The sequence below is a fragment of the Osmia bicornis genome, chromosome 16, assembly GCF_907164935.1.
Source record: "Osmia bicornis bicornis chromosome 16, iOsmBic2.1, whole genome shotgun sequence".
Classification (NCBI taxonomy): domain Eukaryota; kingdom Metazoa; phylum Arthropoda; class Insecta; order Hymenoptera; family Megachilidae; genus Osmia; species Osmia bicornis.
In genome coordinates, this window is record NC_060231.1 from 6,841,196 (window position 1) to 6,865,253 (window position 24,058).

The window sequence follows — 24,058 nt, forward strand, 5'->3', positions numbered from 1 at the left end:
CTATCTCTGTCCCCCCAGGGGATACATTATCGACGGGGAGGAACTATGCCTGATAAAATAAGCAGTCAATTACTCGTTTATCGTAAACAGAGTCTTATTGTATAAAGTCAGACCAACTTTTTTCTTCTTTTATTATATTTGTATTATTCCTGACCACGTACATAACGAAGAGCAATGCTCGATAATCAAATCTTCTTCCCTACTAGGCAGTATCTGCTTTTCTAGTGACTAAATTCGTTATCAGTCTTGATATGCATGGACGATCGCTTTCACTCTTTAAAGGCTAACAATTTCGACGTTTACGTGCAAATTTCAACGGTCCAACACGTTTGTCATCGAGTTCCACTGTGATGGGAAATGATATAGTCGTGAATCATTCCTTTTTTCATTGTAATAATATTCGTTGAAAATCGTCTCGTTCCAGGTCGCGCGTTAAAGAAACGATTAAAGACTTTCTAGAAAGATCAAGAATAGTAGACAAGAAATAATTTGGAAACAAGAGAAATTTAATTTAGAAAAAAATAAAGGAGAAGAAATTTTTAACTTTAAGGGTCGACAGAGGTGACAACTCTGGCATTCAGACTTGGGCCATCATTTCTGTTGACCCTTAATTCTATCAATTTCCATACAGAATATTGATTAACATCTATATAGCGATTTTTTTGAAAGTTTAAGTTTTAAATTGACGTATCATAAGTACCATTTTGTGATACTTTTATGCCATGAAATCATGCCAGACTTTCTACGTCTTGAAATCCTCCATTTGATATGAATAACCTAACAGAACGAAAGTTCTGCAAAACTTTCCATAGACTCGTCATTGAGTAAAACGAAACTATTTTACTTACATAAGTAAATCATTTATCAAACGACAATTTGAACAGTCTAAGTTACGCGACCTAAGTTATCTTATGTGACGTAACGAGTAAAGTAATCAGCAATAGACTGATTACAAATTAGAAGACTAATAAAATCACACTTACGGTATACAATTTGTCAATCATTAATTTAGGTCCCACTTTAATAAATAAAAGTATTAATTAGTTGCAAATTGGGGAAAAGAATACGATATGAAATGGACGAATGAAATAATTTTGAATTTAATTTAACATTAAATTCTTATAACAATTTGTCTAATTTTCTAATAACATAATACTGTTCAGTATTCTAAATAACAAGCACACTTTTTTAAATAGAAACAAAGACATAAAATTTTCTTTAAATACAAATAGGGATGTCGAGAGTTACTCTGGCATGTATGGCTGCACAATCTACAACCACGTGCAACGTAGGCTTCCGCAATGGTTCAAAAAATAAAAATGAAAATCATACATATATATTCTGGACTTACTGTGACGTCTGGTCGCTATAAAGAGCAGATGTCTCGCCAGCATGTTGGAATGCACCAGCGCGGACTGTCAAATCGCAAATACCACGTCTCTCCTCACGACCGAAAGTGTTTCACCCTATCAAAGCCGGCGACCGCCTGTCTAGCGACAAGATTTCCTCTTCGCAGTTAAACCGATACCGTCTTATCATCGTTCCCCGGTAAAAACTTCAATTTCTTCCCCCCTTTGTCGTCGAACGTTACCAATTTCCTGATGCAGAGGACGTTCATTGATAAACGTGAGTTAGGTTATATTCGTAGATAGGTGTCGCCCCAATCGAGTTCCGTTCGAAGGATCAAGTTAGTGTTTTTTTTTTAATGAATTTAAGGGATGAAATGGTAAGGGATGAAGTTCGGTCGCTTAACGAGGCGTTAAGCGACGTTAGGACCGTGAACGCGAGCCGATCGAAGCGGACTGAGGGCTGCGGCTGTTGATGGAAAGTATTTGAATCCCTGGTGGGTAGGAGGGAATTTCGTTTATCTGGATTTCGAATTATCGGGCGGGATAAACATCGCGTCTGATGCAACTCTGTTGGATATTGAGCCAGCGGTTAATGATGCCGATAAGGGCTAACAAAGTAGCTCTTCATTGGGGGCTCTCCGGACTTTTCCAGCTTTATCGTCTCTCGGCTCCCCCGTTTCTAACCACATTATTATACCGCCATTCTCTAAAGATTTCCTATTTACTCTTCTTCGAATTATGATAAAAGTTTTTCTCCTTGGAATCGATGGATAATGATTTAGATTCGAAGGATTTAGCGATATTTCGCCAGAAAATTATCTTTCTTGTTGCGTATCTACTGAATTTGTATTTTTTTTCTTAAGTGCGCGTTAATTGACCCGTAACTGATATAGTGGCCATTTTGTCATGTAGTTATTTTTTTATTTAGAAATGTAGTTATATTTTTTTTAAACATTTGATAGTTGTCTGAGTGCTGTACAGTACTGAGCATGATAGGCTTACCTAAGGAAAATGGCGATATAGGGGAAGGATAATACTCAAATTTATTTGGTGGATAAATTAATATGGGTATTTAAGTGTTTATAAGGGAGTAATAGCGCCTCCTTCCCCTATAGCGCCATTTCCCCTAGGGAAGTCTACTATGCTCGGTCCTGTACCTGCAATTGAATTTCTGCGTTCTTTTCCCTGTTTTGCCCGTATGTTTTTAATCTGTTTAGTTTACAGTGTGTGGAAGAGATGACGCTACAGCATTGATGCAGTGTGCATTCTTGGGAATCTTGGAGATTTTGAAAATTTTGATAGAGCTGATAGTCTTGTATAGTTTTGTTGAAACGAAGCCTTAAGAGTCTCGAAGGTACTAGAACGTCACTAAATTCTTCAATCCCAATGCAGATTACATATGAACAACGCAAAAGTAGGTAAACAGCGTACAACAAAGCGGTCACCGATTAGCGTCGCGAACTAAACAAATGGAAATTTTTATCTCGCTCAAATGACTAATGCGAAAGAAGTGTTTTTAAAATGCGACACAGTTCTCCGTGAACTTCTTCCAGCTCATGGTGAACGGGTGGGAGAAATCCGCGACAATGGGATGATATATTTTCAACCGTGCCGATAGCGTGCAATCAGCGGCTATTCGAAGTAAGAAAAATGGAAAATCCATAGTTGGAGTTAAAAACAGAGAAACTGGTGGAAACACGCGAGCAACGTTATCTATTAACCTTGCGAAAAGCATGCTAGCTATCCCGGCTTCTCCCTTATCAACGCAACAACTATTGAACTTTGAAATATTCCGCGCTATATAATGTAACGAGGCGAAGTATTCGTTTCGCAACGTCGCATAGAAGAGAGAATTATGCGATGTTGCAGCTGGCAAAAGATCAAACGAGACGGTTGATAGAGAAAACGTGACCACGTTGTCTTGTTTTTTTAGCTGTGTCTACGCTGAAACGCGGAAAACATTGTTCGATTTTGTTATCATGACCGTCGAACGGTCATCGTTTGCTGTTTATCCTCATTAATTCTGCATGCAATCAATTGTAATGATATTGTATTCTCTTTCTGCCTAAAGCCGGGTCCACACTAGTCGGGTCCAACAAGTTTTGTCACGTGATTATCTGTAGCCAAAGGGAGCATCGTTGCCCCAGAGTATACACCGTTTAATTTGCAAGAATCAGTTTTTTGAATTCCATACTATTTATATGGGATCTCTGTCTCGGAATTGATTAGTGTGGATGCGGCTTAATGCATAAACAGATATGCACGATGACTGTTAGACATCGTTCGTGTGGGTCCTTGATTATTTGATGACTCTCCCGTTGATTGATTTGTTTTGCTGCGCTGACACTCTGACTTTTGACAATTATCTTCTGTTCGATTTACGTAATCATTTGGCGAAGAAGGAAATATGGAATTTGTGTAATTGGGGCTGATTGCAAACGCGAACAAGATTGTATTGCAATATAATGATACGCAAAATTATATTTTTGCGTATCAACGCCAAAAGTCTGACATGATATATAAGACCCTACATATCTCATATGTTAATAAATAATTAAAAATAGCCTTTTTATGGGGTGTACACCGTCGAGGATGGAGGCTTCTCTAGGAAAAATGGCGATATAAGGGCCTCGACACTTGCTCAACACTCTCATTATTATATAACAATAAATAAATTCCTGTATAAGTTGAATGACCCTCGAAAAATAATGGCATAAGAAGTTAAATATCAAAGTAACAAAAATTATTTTTGTCATTCTACCAAATTTCAGTATCATTGCTGGAGTATTTAAGTACCCTAGCAGGCTCAATATCCGTAGCCCTAGGTCTCGGGCTCTTGGGGACAGAAATGGGCAGAGAAATGGTCACGTTCATATCAAAATTTACATTACTATCAATCTGAGGCTCAGGACTAGAGACAGTCTCGGGATAATTGATCCTCTCCTTCAATAATTCTTCCTGCAATTCTTCCGACGGTGTTCTACAAATCTTGAACGATTTTTCTGGATTACCAGAGAATTTTTTAATAAACATTATAGGACTATTCGCCATTCTGTAACTGTCGCTTCGTTTCACTTTCCGCTCGACCTTATCTCTGGACACTTCGAACTTCCTCGCGGAACTATTATCCAAACATGGCTCAGCGAAATCTGGGACATCTATACCAGGATTTAAACCACTATCGTTAACTACAGATACAGCAGAGAGCGATTTATCCCCGTTCCTAACCTCACTTTCAGTGACCCTAATCTCTACAGTATTGCCATCATCGTTATGGTGTTCCAATTTCGTTACTTTCCTACAGAAATTAGGTGTGTCCAGGTCAGACACCAGTAATTTCCTACTCAATTTAGGTGTATTACCCGTGGGTCTCAAATTCGAAGGATACAAACCCGATTTCTCAAAATCGAGTCTCAAGTTGGTCGACTTAGACTCCGTTATCGAACAGTCTACACTGTGCTGCCTCTGGTGGGCGGGACTGTCATTAACTATTTCTGGAGGATGATTTTCGTCGCGGTTGGTATCATCCGTGTGCGTTTTATTGGAACAGAGTTTAGGCTTGTTCGTATCTAACAATTTGTTACTCGGCGACAGTGCGACAATGTCAGCCGTTCGGCAGGTGCTTTTAGCTGAAAGCAACGGGCTTTCGTTTGTGACCAGAGCTGTGCTAACCCTGTCGTTACGACAAGGATTTGGCGCGGGTGTACATGGTGCTTCTAATCTACCGGCGCAGCCAGTGCAATCACGTTCGTCAGTGCTCGTACCAGAAGCCGTCTTACCTTCGTCGTCTTGCACGTTGACGTATGCCCCGCGAACTTGCCGATGGGGAGTCGTTGGACTCGTGGGACCCACCACCATCGAAGGTGTCCGCACGTAGTCAGGACTGGCGGCTCGTTCGGGACTCCTCGCGGCTCTAATGATCACCTTACCCAATTGGGGTGAAGTGGGCGGGGTGGATTTGGGCGTCGGACCATCGACTGCGTCGCTGGTCTTCGTTACTGCCCGTACGTTGGGTGTTGCACGGTGCAAGAGTGGAGACGGATTTGGGGACACCCCTTCTCTCACGAATGGACCTTGAATTTATATCAATGATTAGCTATACGTTAAGTCCCAATAACCAACAATTGGTAGTTAAACACACCTGGATTAAACGTCGTGTGCGCACCCTTCCTCCTCTTCAAGCTATCAGAAGAGTAAACAACCTTGCCTTCGGAATCGAGAGTGACCCTAGCCCCTTGCCTCTTCCTCTCCAGCGAGGAATCCGGCTTCTTCGGTAATTCGCTTAAGCTAACATACTCAGCATCCTTCTTAAAGATATCAGAATTGGCGTAAGTGACTGATGACTGGACAGGAGTGGCGGTTGAATCCTGACGCTTGTCATTGTTGTTCCTCACGTCGGCTATGGTCACATAGTCGCCAGAGTCTGCGTTCGGTTGATCCTGAACCGCGCTCTTCGGCACGTGCTTCCTGCTCGGAAGTACACCACGAAGCTTGCCTAACACTCCGCTAAGCGGACTGATTTTGGTAGATGCCTGTCCACTCACAGCTTTCTCGTTCGTCGGAGAAGGCAACACCTGAATGGTAGCATAAAGGTTCTTATCCTGTCCGTTGATCACCTCCATCTTCGAGGTGCCCACAGTGGCGGACATGAGTACCGAGCCTGCAGCTTGAAGATCAACCTTCCTGTTCTCGTTTTTCTTACTCGTCTGATCCAAATCTATCGCGTGCTCGTCGTCCGAGCCTGGCGGCGTGATCACGCACATGGACGGTATGCGGCTGGTATTGATAGCCGTTTTAGAGCGAATTCTCTCGATTCTCTCGCAACCCTCCAGGTCACTGGATTCAGAGTATTCGAATTCCGAGCACGATCTTCCTGTACAGGCGGGACTGGAGGCTGATTCCACGGGGGACGATGATGTATTGTGCCCGCTGTCTGGCGACTCGCCGCCATTTTGATTCGGTCCATGAACCTGTTAACGAAAGAAACTTTGATCAAGAGACCGATAAGGGTATCCGTTATTGTTAGATCATAGAAAACAGGACTTCCCCTCACCATAGCAACAACGGTAAGGCTAGATTTCCTCTCTGGCGGCGGTGGCGCCATCAGTGCTGTACACACCGTACCCGCGGAACTGGTAGTCGTCGACGTCGAGCCCCTCCCGAAAAGTTCGTACTCGTTTTCTACAATCGGTGAGGTAGGATCTGAACTGACGTCATTGGACTTGGTCAAAGGACTTTGCGGAACTGGATCCTCTTCCCTCAGTGTTTTCAGACCAGAGTCCACGTGGAACGAGGTGTAATAACCTTCCGTATCGCAAGAATATACGGACGATGTCTCACCGTCGTCCGAGAAGGGTACTACCGTGATATCTTGGATGATGTCCGGGGTCAATGTACCCTCTGACGTTACCGAGGATGAGGTGGACGTATCTCGTCTTTTAAATCGCCTCACGTGACTCAACGAAGTGGAGGACGTGCCAACTGATGTGGTTGTAGTAGATCTGTGAATATTAAAATTACTTAAAAACAAGGGAAGATATGCAGGATAGAAAGTTAGAGGTGGATAGGGGAAGAAATTGACCTAGGAAGACATCTAGTGGCAAAGGGACGCATTACTGTACAGTGACCAATAGATAAAATGCCAGCAATCATACGTTGTTAGGAATGCCTTCCCCACATACATTATTCACAGAGATGCAAGCACCTCACTCCCTTTGTTATCTACCAAGCCAATCAATGCATATGCCCAACCTGTGGCGAAAGTGCATATGCCATTGGTTCTTAATAAAAAATGCACGTATATCCCTTCCTGAAGAAGACCACTTGTATAGCCCCTTGGCCACTATAGGCAATCCTTTCCCTCCTGCGGGTACTGGCAAGACCAGTAGGCCTGACTACTTGCCGAATGTAAATTTGGCCTTAGAAGTACAAAAGTATAAATAATGGCAATTTAAGGAGAATCTACTGTATTCATTTTCATTGGCATACTCAAGTATACCTCGGCTGATGGGTCGTGGTCGTAGTCTCGCTTCCAATACTCGCCCTCCCGCTTTCGGAGGACGCACTCCAGTTTCCAGAGCTGGAATGAGGAGGTTCGTCCCGGCTGCTTCCTTTTCGTCTTTCTCTTCTTTGGGCCGCGCTTTCGCGCAATTTCACGCTCGGTTGTCTTTCCGTGCTCGGGACAGATACCGGAATGCTGGAGGTGCTCTTCCCGCTTGAACTGGACGAGCTTGGCTTCCTTTCGTGCGACTTGTCCTTCCTGCGCCTGGGTGTTACCCTTTCATAAATATTTGTTTCTTCCGCTTTTCTCGACTGACCTTCATGTTGTTCTGACCTCTCCGTAGTCGAACACGTCGACTCCTGCTGATCCTGCTGCGGACTGGATTTTGGACTGATCAGCTTCAGTCTGGACATGCCCCACGCTTTCAAAGTATTGAAGTGGGATTTCTTTTCGTTGGGTGACTCCTTTTTGGACGAGCCCAAGATGTCTGTACTGGCTGACCGGTGGGCTCTTGAAGTTATGTTGGACATTGTCTCCTCTGCTTCTTCTCCGATTGTTTCTCTGGTGTTGAGAAGGAGAATCAAATTAGTAATTTTTGGGATAGGTCGTTGCATTTATACAGGGTGTTCCATTTCAATCTATCTCCAAAGCCTCTCGTTATTTAGCTACAAGTTGCTCTCTTTCATCTTCCAGGTTGAATTACTAATTACAACTCACCCTCCAATGGCCTGTCGAATTTCTTTCTGATCGGTTCCAGCAATGGTATTCCGTCTCTTTCCCCTGGGCCTTCGAGGTCGTGACCGTCTCTTCACGGCTGTTTCCTGGCTTTCCGGTCCCGACAGCAAAGATCTCCTTCTCATCGACATCCTCTCGAACCCTCTTCCACTGACGTCCACTGCCACAATTTCCGCCGGAAACCTAGGGTATAAATCACATTTCTCTTGTCGCATCAACGAATTACGAATTGTAACGCGAATGACCTGTCAGGCCAATTAAATGATGCGTTCTTAATCCTTTTATTATTATTGATGCCTATGGGCACCTTTAACCCTTGCTCAGATTACGAGGGCCACAATGACCCCGCAAATCTTTCAACTCGACTCTTTCCACAACGAATAATTGTCGTATTATTTACCAAAGAATGTCATTGGTACAAAATAGTTTCACTAGTCTAACAATCTGAACGACCGATAAAAGTAAACTTGGTCGTATCCATTATCTTTAACGGTGGCATAAATTTCCTTCTTACTTCAGTGCGATAGCTTGAACCTGTTCCTCGGGGCTGGGTAGCTTGTGATCGACGGCATCGTCGGTCGTTGTATCTCCTAGGATCCTGGACATGCAATCCGGTGGTACAGTAACGTCCCCCAACGCCTCCGTGGATGTCCATCTTCGTAGATCCTCGATAACGGCTGGCTGGAATTATACACGTTGAAATAAAGTTAGCGGTCCATTCTTCTAGGCAAAAATAAGGTTGTACAAGGGACAATAGGTGTACAGTACTGAGCATGGGAGGCTTTCCTAGGGAAAATGGAGAGCCTATGATAGAGGGCCTATTATATAATACTTGTAGTTCTTTAGGGATGCGGACAGGAGGTTCTAGATTAAGTTTTCCCTAGCTTCTTCCTAAATTTTCCTTAGGTTCTTCCAAGACTAAAGACAAATAATGGGAAGCTCCTCCTCTTACTACTCTTTAACCAACAGACGTTGCCCCCAGGTGTAAAGTACCAGCTACAATATGTCTTCCCAAGGAAAATGGCGGCCATTTGCCTGTAAATGTGGTAACTCTTGATTATTATAGCAGTACAATTTATTGTCAAAGTGGTATAAGGTTACTTTGACGCAAATGTTCGTCGGGGCGAGGAGACACAGGTGTCGCCTCCCTCGCGCTAGCCACCTTATTCTAATGAGGGGTGGCGCCACTTCCCCCTACCTTCTCTAGGGGAGCCTACTGTGCCTGGTGCTGTACTTTGCTTCTGTTTCTAAGAAATTCGATGCCGCGACGAAAAGCAACCGACGTGTTTTACGCACTACGGGCGCTGCGTGGGCACAAGCATTATCGGATGTCACCTCGTGACCAAGCGGGTTTCACGCACGGAAAACGGAACGGATTGGATTACATTTTGCTCCTTTTCTGCGCGTGCACTCGCTGCGAACAAGGTGAAAATGGATCGGCTGTTTTGAGGCTTGCTTAATCCATCTTAATACTAACAAGGAAGTATTGTTGAAACTATATCCCCCAATTAGACACTATAATTTTATAAACAAATGTCTTATGCCTGCTGAAATATGTTTAAGAGGTATGTAAAATGGTCCTCGTTGTCGCAGCTCTTCAAATTTACATACGTTGTAAAATCGAACAGTTCTATTGTTTAAAAATAAAAATAAAAAGGAAAAACATTCCAGTGCTCTGGCAATAAATTGTGGTAATGCCAGCTTTCAAATAGGTGTACCAACGCCACCTCATCTACATTGAATCGCGATTCAATAGTAAGCTTTCGAATGGGTACATTTTTAATCAGAATCATGCTTTCTATTATACATCTTACATATTTGTTCGCAAAATAGAACATGACCTCGTTACAAATTATTTTTATTTAACCCACTCAGAAAATGAAATAAAGATATCTAATGATGGTACCATGTTCTGTCTCTGTCCATTACCATTTTTTATCAGCGTATAATTTGGGAAAGTCAGATTACTTTTGGAAGAATTCCAGCTTTGCGAACTGAAGGGTATTCTTCATAGCCGAACTTCCTCTTCTTTTTATGGATCGACGGAAGTCTTCTCTGATTTCGCTGTTTGTTTGTCAGTATAGAGGGACAAAAAGGAAGGTATAGACCGAAATTCTAGCTCCGAGATTCTCGAAACAGCAGGGTTGATTGACTTTCAATAATGGTCGATCGTTAATGGCTGTGCTCAAGGGTGGAGAACTGTAACACGAGTAGTCGATTTATGGCGCTGTCGTAGTGCAGAGTAATTTAAGCGTCTGACAGAACAATCCAACGACTTCCATTCTGTAAAACCACATTAAATTTGTACGGTACGTGTGCACCACTGTGTCTAATTTTGTTTCATGGACATTATACGGTCCCATTTGTTTCATACAGGAAATTGAGTCCCATTGTTTGGTATAGGAAGGCACAGAAAGGGTTCTTTCTTGAAAATCATTTTCTATTTGACTAAAGTAGAAAATAGGAGATTTTCTAAACAAATCTAGTTTAGAGAAGACATTCTGGATTAAATTTTTCAAAAAAAAAAAAATAATGGAGATTTATTGTTAAATGAATCAGTATCGGTAACAATGTAACTTATCAACACAGAAGCGGATGCAGGCAAGCAGCAGCAGAAAATACATTCCCGATAATCATCTCTAATAAGAGTAAATCACGACGAATCAGATGAGTCACAAGCAGTGGGTCATGTGTTATTAAGAGGCTGCTGCATCAACGAAAGAACAATGCAAGAGAACGATACGTATCATTATAGAGCAGTTCATACGGTCGACAGGGACCACCGTGTAGATTTAATGTATCTCCTTAGCTTCTCATGACATCTCCCATTGAACCTGTTTACAGGGGACGTAGCTTGGTCATACCAGTGCAATTATGTACCAAGCCCCATAGATACAGAACCCATGCTCTTCAAACTGCCATTGCAATCCCAGAATATTTTTCATAATTTATACAAATTTATTATTTTTATTTTGAAAATTCCTGACATATAAGGCATTCAGAACCAAAGGGATGCAAATGACACTTTATGAAATTTTTAAATTAAAAATAAAATATTAAAAATATAAGTTGCATTCCTTTGGTTTTAAGTGCCCTGCCATTTATTTATTTTTTGTACTTTTTAAGAAACCCACTTTTAAATTGATCTATCATTTTAAGACCTAAGGTGGCCATGATTTTTTTTCTTCAAAAATACCTGAAGAGATTATGCTAATTTTGGATGTTGCAATTAATATATTTAAAGGCAACCTGTACTTACGATTCTAGATTCGATGTCGAGGCTTTGGTCTCTCTTCTTCTTGCCAAGGACAGGCGTGCAGAGGAACATATCCATGGAACTGCCATCCCTTCTCAGGCTATCCAAACTTCTGACAGCGACTATAGCTGCAGCCTCGTATAATTCCCTCAAGGCTTTCGGTCGTGTGTTCAACGTGAACAGCGACGTCGATGGTTTGTTAACCATATGAAAATTCTCCTTCCTCGCCGCGAACGTGCAAATATCCGACTCCGCTGTAACAGTGCAAATATTGAACTCTTAGTGATCGTGGAACTTTCCAATGTGTTAAAATCCTGTGTCTACTAATAATTTTACGTGTTTGAACACGGAGAAGAATTTATGGTGTGAAATATTTATAGGTTAGCTATTTCTTTATTTTGAGGTTAGGATCGCCATATTGGGCTTCATCATGGAACAAGTAAAACGATTGTATTAAATTATGGCCAGTGCAGATACGGTAATATTTAAAATAATTAATATAGGAACAACATAATGGCAACCAGTCAATCTGTACAATGGGTACCGTAATCGGCATGCTGCCCATTATTCCAGAACTGATTAGGTGAATACTATTGGACCGACAGACATTCGGCATCGAATTTAGGAAAATCATGAATCATCCTTTGTAGTTTTCATTCATCGGGCAAGCTCGTGGCAGATTATTGTTATAAAACAATACCCTCCCATAAACAGCGCGCTGCCATGATTAGTTTCGTTTAATTGCCGACGTTGGAGGGATTCGTGCGTTTGAACAATGCTGAATGGGTCTTTCGTGTCACCGTGGATTGCGCCCATTATCGCGTGCTTCTTGTTCTTGTTTTTGTTTTCCCTTGCACAATAACATCAAGGGTTAATCGACATTGTCCCGGCACGCGATAGGGTCACGCTGTCTTTTCATAGAAACGTGGCATTCAATCTCTCCCTCGGGTCACAGACGGACCTACAGGAACATGGATTTCGATTGCGTATATTTGCGAAATTGGGCAGACGTTATCCATAGCGTGGGTTCTAATAAAAGTTTCCCATGGTAAATTGTTTCTATAATTTAGAATTAAAAATTCTAATAACAAATTTAGTTAAGTTATGTTTCTAACCTAAAATTTTAATAATATCAATATGTGCAGTATAAATTGTTATATCAACAGATGATATAGTAAGTCTGAGAATCTTACAAGTCGTTCCCAACTTAAAATAAAACTATGTAAATCGCTTCTGCCAGTGGTCGATGCTTATTTACTTCGACAGCCGTTTGATCTTACATCGTTTACAGTGGTTGTACACGTATATTTCGCCGCATGTTCGCAATCAGTTCTGACATTCATTAAATTTCAATCGCGCAAGCCAATCAGCCGAGTTGCGAGCCGTATCTTTATGGGAAACGATCGGAATACGAGAACGAGTTTTCATTAACCATTATCAGCGAATTTGCATACGGTAACTGGCTCCTGAAATGTTTCAATGAATTAGGAGTTCTCTTAACGGTATGCGATAGGAATTGCGGCAATATGCATTGCATCTACCAGTTATGGCGTAGTTTTACTAGGATTTCATCTTCGAGGAAGATGATGATAGTGGCGCGTGTTTTAATGACGCTGGTCAAGAGAAGCCTACAATGCTCAGTACTGTACTCTTCGGCAGAGTAGACACTAGGCTCGATAAATGCGAGTGGAACGGCATTAAGCACGTCACGGTTGTTAGCAAAAGAGGGCTGAACGATTGAATTTTTTCCAGACAGCCAGAAGAGAGCGAGTTACGAGTCAAGGTCGGCTGCACAGGTTGCTCGGTCATGAGAATAGAAATATGACTGGAAATACTGGTTGATATAGCTGTCGGTGATAGGAGCACGTGCTGGTAGCTGTAGTTTCAACATACAACTGGATAATAGACTTGAAGCTTAGCGTTTGTCGCAATTGCATTCCATATACCGGCGCTACACCGACGGCTATAAAGACTAGTTTACATTGGTAGGGGCGTTGTACCCGTAGAAAATGGCGCGTGATTTTCTTTCCATAGCAACAATTGATTCTTTACTTTTACAATACATTTTCGAATTGTATAGCACATTAATTTGAAATAGGACAATGTCTACATTTTATATCACAGTTTGCCCTTTGTCCCGGATTTCAAGGACAGGATCTGCCGAATGCGTTGAAGGAAAAGCGACGTACCGATGAACGAACGAGAAAATAAACGCAAAAGATGAAAGAGAAGTGGAAGGTAGATTTCCAATGGTGAAGAGCCGGTCGGCTTGTGGGAGGTCTGCCGCAGCCGATGAGTCTCGGCTATGCAAAGTGGCCTGAAGGACCGCTTTGCTTGAACCGTTCGAATCAAGATATCAGAAATCGCGTAATTCACGGTTGCTTGGAGGCTTTCAGATTGCAGAAATTTACCAGATCAATGACTTATCGTCATTTGGTGAAATATTTCGAAAACCAAGCGGGATGTCCTAAACAGCATTTATGTCATCAAATGAAGTCAGATTTCCTATGCTTTGAGTAACCTAACCTAATTTGACTGAGCACCCTACAACCCTATTTTTGCCAGCTTCACCGCTATACCAACCACTTATGCAATCGTTTACAGGCGTACAGTAAACTTCCTACTATACTTATTCCAGCAACGTAAACAAGCCTTAAAAGCTAGGTTCTCGTGCCTTTGTCGTTTCATGAAGGCAATGTTTATGGTTAACGACGATGAATGGAACACGATTTAGGATTAAAGGGCGCAGCTGCCACCTGTTATTTACAGTCATAAATCCCTTCACTGGTTGTTACACTCTTCAAAGCGACAGTTTAAGGATTTTCAATACATTCTCGTTAAAATCATCCGATGTTTCATCCGCGTAAGCTTCCGCCAGCGAGCAGATGAGCCAAAGGATCCAGCATTTGCATACATTCCACCGGTGGTGTCTAAACGATTCGGTTAATCACAGAGTCGGCGGCATCGAACACCTGCAATTAGCGATATCGCTTATGATACACGAAGAGCGAAAATTATCCTCTACAAATAATGATTACGCGCTTAACGACTGTTTCTTACAGCCTTACCTCTCAAATTAACGATCAGTTAATTGCCTGTTAAATTAATCGCTAATGAAATTGCATAATAGTTCAGTTGTTCAACGAACCATGAAAATTGCTTTCTTGGATTGAGCAACTTTAATTAACTCTTCGGTTGTTGAAGTCGCTGACTTAACAAAATTCTGTAAACGATAAGTCAATTCACATAGTTTGTTTTCGAAATTAAAGGATTATACTTAAAATTTTTTTAGAGGTTAGAAAATTAAGGGTTTCATATATTCGAATGCCACGAATAGGTTACGAAAATTTGGTTCATAATAATATTTTCTTATGATTTATTAAATGACCCGAAGTCATTAGCATGCTATTTTATCAATTTATTTAAAATATAACCCTGCCAAATTGCACAGCATCCCCAATATGAAATTCTAAAGACATGAGCCCGCAGCAGGCTTCGGGCTGTTTCCAAGCTGCGGAACACTGACCGATCGCATGGGCACGCGTACGTCTTGATGGACATTTCAGGCCAGGTTTTGCGGCCAGGTAAACAGCGGCCACGCAGGTTCAGAACTCCGTGTAATTGCGGGTAAAACAAGTCTGTGTGGGCTCGGAGGGAAGTTTCTTAACGAGTACGTTTCGGAACTCGGCTCTTTTGTCCGGGGTGTTCGTTGAAAAAAGAAGACGGAGAGGAAGAAGAGGGAGTACCAAGTGTGAGAGGAAGAGAAGAAGAGGTAACATCCCGAAGGGACGAAGAAGAGCGGTTTGGTGGAAAAAGAAAGAAAGAGGGATGAGAAGGATAAAGCGAAGCATGGGAGGGATACGCGAAGGGCAAGGCGAGGTAAGAAGGAATGCGGTTACGGTAGATCGCGGACCAGTCCTCGTACAGGTCCTGCAAGACCCGACAAGGACCACGAAAAACGAGCAGAACGAAAAACACCCCGGCCCCACCATGCATTCGAGCATCACCGCCATTCACCAACGGACGTTCCTGGTCCTAGAACACAGATCCTAGGCTACAGCCTGTCAGGACCCCACTGAGGCTTCACCTGACCCTCTTCTAGGCAAACGAACGCTCGTCCCTACCTGTTTCGTGACCTTGCCTCCTCTGGATTCACCCTGATGGAATCTTAATCGTTTCTCGGATCGTGGAGTTAGCAAGAAAAATTAATTGTTCAGAGTAAAAAAGGCAAAGGGTGTTTTGAAGCTGATTTTACTTTTTGGTCGGGATCATTGATGATGGACACCTTTGTTTTGGAATATTTGTAATCATAAATGTAAATTAATTTGTTTAAATTAATCGGAATAAAAGCTATGATAAATTTAAATAAGACATTTGTTAGGTATTTTTAATTCCTGTTTAAATTTTTATTTTTGTCCATAAAATGTGTGGGTTGATTGATGCAAAGCGAAAGCTGCCAAGACCCTGGGCGTCCATCTCGTAACCCTGACACAGTGATCATTCATTTTTTGCCAGAACATAAATTTCGCTTGCCCGTAGCGGAGACAGTATTCCAGCAAAGCTGAAGGATCTTTTTATCATTCGGAAAAAGCATCCTATCTATCAGGATCAACGTTCATCAAAAACGTCAGGTAGCAGGATTACTTGGCAGAACATCATCCTGGCAAAAACTATAACATACAGTTTCAGAAGAAGGTCTGGCTCGCTCACAAAATACCCTTTGCCAATGAATTTAGACAAATTAGTTGAATTTGTCAGATAAAAGATTTATATACTATGAAAATACACAATTGAATTAAAATCGAGACTCTCTCCATGATCTGCCGTTCTAAGTTGCAACAAACAGCAGAGTATAGAAATTGTTAATGAATTCAATTGTTGATTTATTGTACCAAAGAGCAAATACCACCAAGGAAGAATGTTAAAATGGTCATTAAATTGGCTATCACGGTTCGTCCGTAACCTCGTTAATTAGCAGTCAGTAATTTCATGTAGGTATAATAAGCTGCAAGGGAGGAAGATCCTTACAAAGTTGGTGTCCGTATTTTTACCAGTGCCTTTCTTAACCCTCTGCTCCATTGTTGTGTTATCGTTCGATCTTGGATTTCCAGTCATGTCAACCCGCGAAACCAGACGATCTGATAGAACCTTATTGTCTCCGTCGTCCTCGCTTCGTATAGTTACACGGTTTGGCTCTTTTAGCTGGCAATAAAACCAGATAGAGTGTAATCAAGATTTATGACATAGGCACGGCCACCAAAACTATGACCTTTAAAAGATTACACTACTTTGAAGCTGAAAAATCATTCTTTCCAGAACTGTTAATTTTTCATGAAAATTATTATTATCATTGTAACTATGAAGTTTGTTAAATTTTCCAGAATAGAATTGAAAGATGGCATGAAGTCGTACAAGATGTAGGAATAGAGATATATGTTCTTCGACCTCTCAATAAACTCGTTTCAACATGGTCGTAAAGTTGAAGCTGCTCGAATTCTAAATAACACTCTTACAAGCCATAAAGTCTCCTTTTGACATGTATTAACGAGGCCTTCTTTTTCGTGTACATTGTTGAAGATGTCATTGTCAAATTGACTACTTCTTAGTAGCAATGAGGAACCAATCAATTAATTTACATTATTTTTATTCAATTTTCAAAAAGAAGAAGGGAATTTGCTATTTTTCGTATAGTTTCTGGGTTGTGAATCTTTTTTGGAACACCCTGTATATTCAAAGATTCATTCTACTTTACCGAACTCGTTTCGCATCCGCAACATAGTATTTCAACAGGAACGTCGATCAATTCTAGCGTGCAAAAATTAATCATAAATCAAATCTGAATCCAATCTCTCGACTGCGTGCGTATAACACGTCATTTCGTCGCGTTTCGTAGAAGATTAATTTCCTTAGCATATTAAACACTCGTCGACCACCCACAATCTCGAAATGACCTTGCACAGCCACGAAACGATTGAAAGGGTTCCCTTAGCTTTGAAATATTCTATTGATAACAGAATGATGCACTTCACAAAAAATCACTTAACAGTGAGAAAGATTAATACCATTCATGGTGTAAAAATATATCAGAGACATATTTCATCTTCTGTAGATCCAATTAATTGTTACTAATTACCGCCATTTTGTGTAATTAGCCATTTTGTCACCTATCTTACTAGAAATGGCTATTTCCATTATGGCGCCCGAAGTGTTAACCCATCTAAACATAACCGAACCTCTCTGCACACCATTTGTACCCAACAATATCGCAGTTACTGGTATTGCAACAAGACTAACGGGTGATGTATTGAAATTCGAGTGTTGTCTCAACTATATCCAAGAAAATTACGGTATCTATATGCTCCTTGGTGCGGTTAGAGTGAGAAAGGAACACCGCAGACGACATTCCACTAGGGAGAACGTTAGTTGCATATACCGTCGTTCTTCTTAACTCTCCTTTTTCCGATGAAATACAATCTTCGACGTATTATGCCAGTGTATACGTGTGTCGTGACTTTTAGTTCCAGCCCACACAGTACACTGACCCTCGGTGCAACCGAGTATAGTGCATATAGCATCGTGTATTCGGTACGAGAGATTGCACTCGACAGTGTTTCTCTCTGTCTCTGTCTCTCTCGGACCTTAAGACCATCACGATTAACGAGCAGTTCGAGGAAAATGTCTCTTTGACGGCTTAAGCCAGCTTTCGTCCGAACCGACTAGCTAGGAGTTCGTTGCATCCACGAATGACCATCCGGAACCACGAGTTTGTAACCATTGCGTTCGACCATTCGAGATACACAGTGAGAAAACTCTTATCTTCAGAATCTCCGGATAAGTAGAAATCAGGTCAACGGATGCTACCTCATGTTGGAGGTTAAGGAATAAATCTTACATCCTGTCGGCGTACGGGTTATCGCTCGTGTGAAAGCTATCAGAAGGACGAATTAGATCCCAAAGCGGATTCCTGATGTATACACGGTAGCTGTTGGCAAATTTTGGGGTTCCAAAGGTGGGCTTCTACGAGAGAAGACAGCCCCAAGAAAACTGTGGCCAAGCAACCATAGGAAGGGTTGAAATTCCAGCGTAGGTGTGGCCGACCCGGGTTCGCTGGCTAAAAAAAAAAAAAAAAAAAGCAGAAAGAAAGGGTGGAAAAAAAGAAGAAAAACTAGCCAGGAGAGAGAGCAAAGAGAGAAATATGAAGGGAGATACATGGGGCGCTCTCACCCACACCATCATTTTCAGCCGAGTGACCTAGCGACTGTGGACCCCAGGGAAGATGAAAATTAGGTATATACTGTCGCATAATTTTGTAAGCCTGTGTCGCAATTGACCCACCTTCGCCATTAAAATTGCATGTACGCAATCCGTATACATGGAAGTGCTCCCTTCGTTCTCACGATGAGGACCAACGCAAAGAACACGTCCAAGTGAACCTATCAGTAACCGGCTCTTCCATCTTGGGTCATGAATCATTGAATAATTCATAATTTACAAGCGACTTGTTAAACCGCCAAGTATCTTTTTCCACGGATATCATTTCCTCATTCAAGAAAAAACCATATGGTTGAGTAATGGGATGCTAACCCAAGATACTCGTACGATGATTTTTGATTACAATCATTCGTTGTTCACTCTCATGATCAAGTATAATAAAGTATATTCCGAAATTTTTCATTTTTTTCACTCTTCATCCTAATCTCGAAGAACCTGAAAATACACTCAACAAATGATTGCCCTGAAAGGGAACGAATGTAGTCTTATCACGAAAGGTCAGTCGGCACCATAAAGCTAGCAAACAGTTTCTAGTCACGATTTTATCGGTTACCAATCAATCGATGGTCCGGCTGAATCAAACAAAAGATACGGCACGCGCAGACCGTGCGAATTCCACCGGTACGATTTACACGTTTTCGCATGAACCATGAATCAACGATGCGAGGCAACACTTTGCGGCACGCGAGACCGCAGCAATTTCCTTGTCACGCTTTGATACTGACAAGGACAGCTCGTTGCGTGTTCCTTTAATATTTAAATTAGCCTTCGTGCGTAGCCAGATCTCAATACTTTCAACCTCTCCATACATGGTTTTAGGCGGAGATAGTAAATATCAGGTTGCTATCTTCAAAACGATGAATTTTAGAAAACAGAACATTTTTATAAAAATATTGCAAAATAGTACTCATTTACAGTTAACCATTTTCTCATCAATAAACCTAGCCTATCATTTTCTATAATATTTATCTCTTGCTAGGAGCTATATTATAATAGGGTAACAAAGACCCTCAGAAGACTTCTGCATCACTCAGCCGTTGCAGAGAGTGCAGTTGCATTGGAAATCATTCCATTAATCACAATAATTTAGTGATCAACCCCAGTATTTGAAAAATATTCATTCCAAACATTGAAAGTTAATGAACATTAATCATGATTCATCGGAATGGAAGATATTATACATCCATCCTTCATAACATTTCCGCGAGTGTCAAGTACCATAATCAGCATCAAAGGGAAAAAATTCCTCAGATCGTTCCGAGGCAGCTTCTTGCCATCCTTCATCCGATCAAAGCAACCATTCACCGAGTCATTCTGTGTGACATCCAACAGTAACCGTTTCATTGGTTGATCCGTCGATCGATCATGCCGAATAAAGTTCTGACGCCGTGAATGCCACTTGTCTGCTCGACAGACAAAGGGATAAAAGCCGAGGACACTTATTTGTTAAACTCAAATGAGATTAGGAGCAATTGCCTCTAACAGGATATTCAAACAACTTGACAGAGATCCCTCCGTGTTTCCACGCGTATTGTTAAACCTGTGTGCCTTTAAGTAGGTTTGGATTTTCATTTGGAATAGTAAAACTGTGTCAATTGTGACCAAATCACAATAACATTTCCAGTGTAATGGAAATTTGAAGGTTTCAGTAACTATAGTAGTTAAGTCTTTCCTTTCATTAATGGAAGCATAATTTGCAAATGACTATAAATTCAATAATCCACCTTGCTTGACATCCAAGCCTTCCAGCAAGAGAATGCTGTTGCTAGTATTTAGTTACACCAAATAGAAATATAAAGGGTTAATGCGAATTGTCAACGCAATCAGTGTGCGCCGAGGAAACCTGTTATTTCTGTTGAAGATACGAGGAGACAGCAAGGCTTCACAGGGACCGTAAGCGATACGAGAGAAGGAAACCGAGACTTTGCTTGAATAAGCCTGAGTAAACCTTGAGACAACCGGCCAAAACCCTTCTCTCGTTTTCTCTTTCCTCTTCTACCTCAACAATCTCTCTGTCCAAGCCTCTTCGGCAATATACAACTCTGTTCTGGATTTCGTTTCCTGCTTACGTGAGATTTCGAGATAGCAAGGAAATTACTGGATAAGCAAATTGCCTGGAATTTGCTAATCGTCCTATTCCTTTCGAATAAAACCGTCGAGATTGCCTGTTTATACAGGTTTATGTAGACAGACATTGCGAATAGGTTTATAGGTTATATTGACGTTAAAAGATTACTCCCCACTGTGCTAATTTGGTACATGTAGAGGATATGGAAGAACTAATGATACACTCAGGGAGGTGATAATTCTACTTATAAAAATGAATGAAAAATAAAATAAAATTTTTGCGAAGGAAGCTTAGTTTTCGCCTTTTTCATCTATTTCCTTTAGAAAAAATAAGGACCATGATTACTGGAACATCCTGTAGGTCAAGGTCCCCAAAAAATAGCGAAGGTATCATAATTTTTCTTTTCAACCTCGACATGTCTTCGCCTGTAACCCCGAAGAAATAAAGTTTCAGATTGAGTAATCTATACCACTGTCCTCCACCATTTTACTTCACCAAGTAACAAAGACGACCCACTACAGGTACAATTCAAGTTGAAACGTTTTATCTTAAATTCGCGATACAAGCAGACCGACGGTTAATTGGGTGAAAGCGATGCGAACGACCGGACGGCGGAATTAATTAAGCGATTAAGTTAGGCAGCTCGCGAGGTCTCGTTGAGAGGTTAAGTCTTGGAATTGGGGACAACCGTGCCGAGGTCAGAGTTCGTAGCACGAAAGTGACGTGAAACTTGATGTTAAACACCCAGACGTGGTAATTTCAAATACAAATACCTCCACCATGTTACGTACGTACACTTGATAATCGATTCTACGAGCAAAAATCAGCACAAGGACACTGATTTGTGGAGGTATAGTCGAGGAGATAATTCGTGCTCGGACAGGTTGCTTCAAAAGAGGATTACATAAAAATTGCAAATTATTCATAACTTAAATATCAACTTAAATTGCAAATAGAATTAGAGAAAAGTAATTGCAATGGATTGCTCTAGTTTTAATTTTCTAAATTGGATTCTGTTTTATAGTAAAATATATTGCTTTTACACGTGTTGAAGGGGTTATTGTTTTTTGCTTCTACAAAGAAGCCCTTTCTTCCAGAGAAACTCACTCCCTTCGACACCAGATATTTTCTTTACCTACGTTATATAGTTTCCTATGTAACCTGAGAACTCTTGTAACAGCGAAATAATCATTCAAATCATCGACTTTCTCTTTTAAACTGTTACATGCAATTGTTTACTTTCACATTTGACGTAAGAGTAATGATCCTTTTAATACGATGCTCTTCATTTCAACAAAATGAATTTTAATGAATTTTGGAAAATGAAGAACAATAGTAATTTCATATTCAGAAAAATGGATTTGATTAACGGATTAATAATATCCAGTCGAATATTATAAATTTCATCGTATTGCAAATAACGTGACGCTAATTCCATTTAATTATTTTTCAATTTCGACACTGCTTCAGCATATTGATTTTTCGTCAGCTCCCTAGTACGCGACAGAGAGGAGAGGATATAGAGGAATGGAAAGGAAATGTAAATTACGTGGATTTAGCCCGTTGTTATGTAAATGAACGTTCTGACCGTGTCCATTCATATAACTGGCTTTAATCCCAGGAAATCGAATTTATTGTGAATTTGTCGAAACTGTCCAATCACGGTCAACTGAAAAATATGATTTGAAACAAAGTTTCAAACCCTTTCATATGCACTTAAAGTCAAATATATAAGTAAGGTGCAATTCTTAAGCAGATGTTGCATCAGGTACATCACGATTTTCGAGATACAAAAGGGTTAATTGCTGACGCAAGGGATTAAGAGGTCGCTATTGTATCGTTTCCATCGAGTGTGCACACAGCCGAAAGGAAGAATTCCTATGTGTGGGCAAACAGGCCTCAGGCTCCATCTGCCCACGTACTTGATCTCTCCATACGTATGTGTATACACGAATCACGTCCACGTGTACCTGTACGTAAAACCGTGGTAACCTATGAATGATATTATGCCTTGTGGTTGCTTCACGCCTGGCTAGATCTTATCGTATTATCGTCACCTCTTGAAAACCGGCCTGAAGTAGCGGTCACCGTCTCGGGGCTCGAGATTGGGTAATACGAAGCCGTTTTCTCCAACCACCTCAAACAATTACCCAGAATTCCTTGGTATATACCAAAGTACCGTACTCTTCAAGCACATCCCTGCAGTGATGCATTTTTTCAAAACTAAAATTTTTCATTTCGAGGTAAATTATGGAGATTATTATCCTAAAATTAAAACCCAATGGTGGGGGCCTACTACCTCATTATTCTTTGGTACAGGAAGCCTACATTGCCTTAGGGTGTACTCTATGCAGTGTCCAATCTACACCCCAGGACAATGTTGGCTCCTTTGGTCTTAGGAGAACCCAAAAGGGGCCTAGTATAACATTCTAGTATATTTATTTATAACAGCTTGAATTACTATAAACTAGTTGTTTCAAATATCAACATCCTATTTTTGGAAAATATGCCAGAGTGAAACGAGACTAAAGCAAAGAAACGTCTTGGTTATCATTGATACCGCACCTTAAACGTTATCGATTGATTGCACTGGTCTAATCAACTGTTGTAAAAGTAAACTTGGATAAGAAAGTTTGTCGAAGTTGTTTCATTGATGACATAGATAAGTGGTACTTCGAAACCAGGGTCAATGATACCTTAGAAAACTTATTGTGTATCCAAATTTCGTATAGTTTAAGCATGAGAAATGGTGCCATATTATCTTTTTTATCCCGAGGCAATATTTAATACTGCCAGCAACCGATAATGCGATATTTCATTCAATTTTACAAATGCGGTCGCAATTTTTCGAGCATCAACGGCGGAAGTATAAATCCGTTTCGCGACATGGAATTTATCGCTGTTGGCCGACGATGTAAGCGCAATGGAATACGTAAATCTACCGTTCCATGGAATAATGTTGGCCTACCGCAAAACACGTAATTCTACGTGTCTTGTTTGTTAAACGAGAATGCTGTTCCATTAAAGGGATACCTCTATCCGATTCAATTGACTGGAATGAAGATGGAAATCCTAGTATTTAGTTGTTACATGTCAGTTAAGTTCATAAATTATTCCTTATAAATGAACACGTAAAATTTGTTAAAACATCCATGTAAAAAATTCTGGATGAATTGAACGAGTTGAAAGTTGGAGGCTGAGGACACGAGTGAACCGAACCTCCTCGTCCTATTTACCTTTCACCCATAATACATTTCAAGTGTTTGGCATTGAGCAAGCAAAATGGCTACGTACTTGAAAGTATTCTTGATAGTTCTTCAAATGTTATTAAAATATTCATTAAAATTTGAGGTTCCTCTAACCAAAGTTACCACCAT

General features: G+C 40.9%; 1 protein-coding gene across 3 annotated transcripts in view; it reads right to left on the bottom strand.

Annotated features, from left to right (window-relative positions):
- Positions 1 to 24,058, bottom strand: part of LOC114872223 (serine-rich adhesin for platelets) — a 59,043-nt gene that overhangs the window by 6,663 nt on the left and 28,322 nt on the right. Inside the window, exons 2-9 of one of the 3 annotated variants that reach the window (XM_029179219.2) lie at positions 11,345 to 11,595; positions 8,600 to 8,766; positions 8,068 to 8,268; positions 7,684 to 7,911; positions 7,348 to 7,608; positions 6,403 to 6,850; positions 5,491 to 6,319; positions 5,129 to 5,422 (exon numbers count right to left, since the gene is read on the bottom strand). In XM_029179219.2, coding sequence (XP_029035052.2) covers positions 5,129 to 5,422; positions 5,491 to 6,319; positions 6,403 to 6,850; positions 7,348 to 7,608; positions 7,684 to 7,911; positions 8,068 to 8,268; positions 8,600 to 8,766; positions 11,345 to 11,595 — 2,679 coding nt within the window. Of the gene's footprint in view, positions 1 to 5,128; positions 5,423 to 5,490; positions 6,320 to 6,402; positions 6,851 to 7,347; positions 7,912 to 8,067; positions 8,269 to 8,599; positions 8,767 to 11,344; positions 11,596 to 24,058 lie in introns of all 3 variants that reach the window. The other 2 variants (XM_029179217.2, XM_029179216.2) reach the window with 2 other exon arrangements.